The sequence below is a fragment of the Mytilus trossulus genome, chromosome 7 (genome assembly GCF_036588685.1).
Source record: "Mytilus trossulus isolate FHL-02 chromosome 7, PNRI_Mtr1.1.1.hap1, whole genome shotgun sequence".
NCBI lineage: Eukaryota > Metazoa > Mollusca > Bivalvia > Mytilida > Mytilidae > Mytilus > Mytilus trossulus.
Window position 1 is genome coordinate 14922542 of NC_086379.1, and position 4479 is coordinate 14927020.

Consider the following 4479-nt stretch of genomic DNA (forward strand, 5'->3'; position numbering starts at 1 on the left):
TATTGCTGATTGTAAACATTTTGTTTTGTTTTAAATTACGTCTAGTGTCTATTGTATAAAGAGGGACGAAAGATACCAAGGGGACAGTAAAACTCATAAATCTAAAACAAACTGACAACGCCATGGCTAAAAATGAAAGAGACAAACAGAAAAAACAATAGTACACATGACACAACATAGAAAACTAAAGAATAAACAACATGAACCCCACCAAAAACTAGCGGTGATCTCAGGTGCTCCGGAAGGGTAAGCAGATCCTGCTCCACATGCGGCACCCGTCGTGTTGCTTATGTGATTACAAATACCATGAATCCGGTAAATAGTCTAATTCGGTAGGTCAAATTCAAGAAAGGGAAGGGGATTGTAGCTACGACGCAAGGAACATATCCGATATCATTTGTGAAACGGTTGTTCCATAACGGTAAACCAACTCGTATATAGGGAACACACAGCGCATCAAATTTGAGAGTTTATCAATAGGAATAGCATTTATGGTTCTTAGTGGATATATGTCTACTAAAAATTTGACAAAGGGAGACGCTTTGAAAATTTTATCAATTAAACACGAAATTATGCACAGTAAATTATTGCCTTAATTTATCATGTTCCATGGTTTGACACTTTGCTATCGTTACATAAAGCTTCTATCATTGATTGAGAAGCTAAAAGAACTCAAATAACGCAAGCCTAGTCAAGAACAACCCAAGGATAACTCTGACAATGCTTCTAAATTATTAACGTGGTGATTATTACATTATCAAAACATCATAAAATGGCATATTATTCTTGTAGACAAAACGCGCGTCTGGCGTTCGAAATGTTAATCATGATATATTTTATCAGATAATTAAAGCATTTCGTGATTTGAAAAAAAGTAGAGCAAAATATATCAAACGATTACAAACAAACAATATACATTTTATTTTTCGTTGCAGAATCTTGTAATATTCCATTAGTTATCCATTCTGTTATCGGTGTCTGTAGTCTGGATTGGTCAACCGATGTGGGAGATGAACAAACGTATAGCAAAGGCTGGTTAGCACTGCCATCAGAAATGACGTATCGTAATGTTCCAAATTATCCTTGGAAATATCGAGGTCTAATGGATAATGAAGGCATTCCATATAAGGGTACCTTTGGTACTTATCCTGGAGGAGGCTATGTAGCAGATCTAATTGGAAAATACGACCGTGTAAAACAAACGGTAGAGGAATTAGAAAAAGATCATTGGATAGATAGGTATTCGAGAGGAGTTTTTGTCGAATTTACTTTATATAACCCAAACGTCAATATGTTTTCTAACATATTTATATCATTTGAGCAGAGTACTTCTGGGAAAATGATACCAGAATTTTTCTTGAAAACATTTCGTTTATTTTCCTATATTGGTGGATACGGGCTTTTTGTTGTGGCATGTGAGATTTTGACTGTTATATTTATTGTTTATTATCTTGTACGTGAAATAAGACATATACGAAGGCAAGGCCGACAGTATTTCAAAAGTTTCTGGAACGTTTTAGAACTAACTAACCTGTTGTTAGCCATTGTGAGTGTAGCTATGTATACCATGAGACATGCCATTACCACCCTGGCACTGAAAAGTGTGACGAAATTAAGAGGTAATTCAGTATCAATATTTCAAATTTAATCAGTTTGTTTTCCGAATTCAGTTTTTGTAAAGAAGTTTATGGACATTTTGTTTTTGTTCGTTTCATCATTCCTAACATTATGTTGTATATTTCATTTGTAGTCATCTATTTTGTATGAAATATAGGAAATTGGACCCCACTGCTTAAAGGTTTTCTATTCAACCAATGAATAAACATATACAATAGAATTAATTCGACGATGCTTGTGAACTGTCAATGCCCGGCTAAATTCTATTCGAAATATTAATTTTAGCAGCTACTACAGACACAACCTTGAAAAGTATAGCCAATATATCTGAGCAGTTTTCAATTAGCATTTTCAGTACCGCGGTTTCCATCATTTCTTTTATATAATGCGATAAGAAGATTTATTTTTATCAACAATGCTGCTAACAGGTTTTTTACGATTTCTCTTTTCAGATAGATTTTATAATTTTCAAAGGCTGGCTATGTGGGATGAGATATTTGGATACCTCGTAGCTTTCACAATTTTTGTGTGCATTATTAAACTTTTACACATGTTTCGATTTAACCGTAAGATGTCTATGCTTGCGGGTGTCATAAAGAACTCAGCAAATGAGCTGGCTGCTTTCTCAGTAGCATTAACAGTATTTATGCTTGGCTATGCTATATGGGGCTACATGATGTTTGGACCAAAGTTAGCTTCATATCGGACTATGCTTGACTCTTTAGAGACTCTATTGGCGTTTGCTTTGGGAAGTTATGACTACAGATCATTGGAAGAAGTAAACAGAGTATTCGGTCCGATGTTTTTCTTTGCATTCTTTTTTTCTGTGATGTTTTTGCTGATCAACATTTTTGTTGCTATATTGAATGAATCTATAGCAGCCATCAAAAAAGATGTTTCAAAACAGAGCAACGAATATGAACTTGTTTCTTTTGTTTGGAACCGATTTATAGCATGGACAGGAATAAACTTGGACAGAATTGTCCAAAATATGAAATTAAAATATTTCCTAAGTAAGTATTGCACATTTCGTATAGTTTTATATATATGTTGTCTAAAATCCGTCATTGTGGCCTCGCACTACCCTCATGATAGGTACATGTATTTATTTTTGATATATCTGTGATTCTTTAATAATTGATAACATTAGTTGTAATTTTATCTTTATTCAACTTTGTCATAACAGTTGTTTATTAATCAGGTTTATGTAAACGATTCTTTCTGAATCTGTTAATACTGTCATACAAGTCGGAAGTTTAGCTACCTAATCAAACTTGGTTTAATCCACCATTTTCTACATTAAGAAAACATTAACCAAATCAAAAATAAAGTAGTTGTTTTTCATTCGTAGGATTTGTTTGAGCTTTTGATTTTGCCATTTTAAAAACTGCCCGTTTTGAGTTTTTCTTTGAGTTTGTTATGTTTTTTATTTTACTTTTTGTATATTGTAGGTGATGAAGACATCAAGGAACTAGGAGAATCTGTTGACAACATCGAGGATAAGTTGGATGATATATTTGTACGGCTTGATAACCTAGCCGCTGCATGCACAAAAACCGAAAATTCGTTTGGAGAGAGTAGTGGTCTACAACCTCCCGTCTATACCCACCTTTTCCCAGGGTCATTTAAGAAACCAATCACGTTTAAACAAGGGAATTCACTACAACATCCCGTTTTCAAAACTGAAAAATGGTATGCACCAGATGCTTCCAAATGTTAAATTTTGCATCTTATACAAATCGAAAATAATCAGAAATAGAATTTGCCAAAACGATTGTGTATCAGTCTTCATAATTACGATTCGTTAACGTATTATAAAGTTAACATGTGTGCTGTGTCTATAATATTTGCAACAGATGTTCTATACCTATAAGGGTAATATGTATTTAATACAAGAACTTAATTGCAAATATAAATCTGTTGGGTCCTGATACATATGTTAGTTAGAAATAGAAAATGTTATGTTTTAATTGTGTTATTAATATATTTAATCTAATATATGATTGTCCTTGCCTTTTAAATTCCTAATCTGAAATAAAGAATAGTCGGAAATCAGGATTTATTGATTTCAATGCATCGTTTTTAACTTGAAGTTGACTATTTTAGAGAATACCAAAGGCCTATCTGGTGCACCGAATGACATGCCTGGTATCCATGATGAGATTACCACTTGCTAGGTATATGCCACTGTTGATTGACCTATGACGTTTCGTCCTAAAATATATCACTAAACTTCATGTGCGCAAATTGATGCCATTAAGGGGCTCATTTCCCATAAATTTACAGTTCATAAAATGTCAAAATAATTCGGAACACTTAAAGTTTGTCAACCTAAAGGCATGAATGCTATAAGAGTTAAAGGTATTTAATACAATATCCTGGCAAGATTGTGTCTCTTTGAAATATGGGGTGATCATGTATTTAAATTATAATCCTGGTACTTGATAACTATTTACACCACTGGGTCGATGCCACTGCTGGTGGACGTTTCGTCCCCGAGGGTATCACCAGCTCAGTAGTCAGCACTTCGGTGTTGACATAAATATCAATTATATGGTCATTTTTATAAATTTTCTGTTAACAAAACTTTAAATTTTTCGAAAAACTAAGGATTTTCTTACCCCAGGAGTAGATTACCTTAGCCGTATTTGGCACAACTTTTTGGAATTTTGGGTCCTCAATGCTCTTCAACTTTGTATTTGTTTGGCTTTTTAACTATTTTGATCTGAGCGTCACTGATGAGTCTTATTTAGACGAAACGCGCGTCTGGCGTTTGAATTATAATCCTGGTACTTTTGATAACTATTTTCATATGTGACGTGTTGCGTAAAGACAAGTAAGCAAGTAAGTCATAGGGGAATA

General features: G+C 33.8%; 1 protein-coding gene across 1 annotated transcript in view; it reads left to right on the top strand.

The window, feature by feature from the left end:
* The window catches only part of LOC134726191 (uncharacterized), a 31742-nt gene extending 28405 nt beyond the window's left edge, over positions 1 to 3337 (top strand). Inside the window, exons 21-23 of the mRNA XM_063590591.1 lie at positions 936 to 1619; positions 2070 to 2630; positions 3069 to 3337. Of these exons, the coding sequence (XP_063446661.1) occupies positions 936 to 1619; positions 2070 to 2630; positions 3069 to 3337 (1514 nt within the window). The remainder of the gene's footprint in view (positions 1 to 935; positions 1620 to 2069; positions 2631 to 3068) is intronic.
* The last annotated feature ends 1142 nt before the right edge of the window (positions 3338 to 4479 follow it).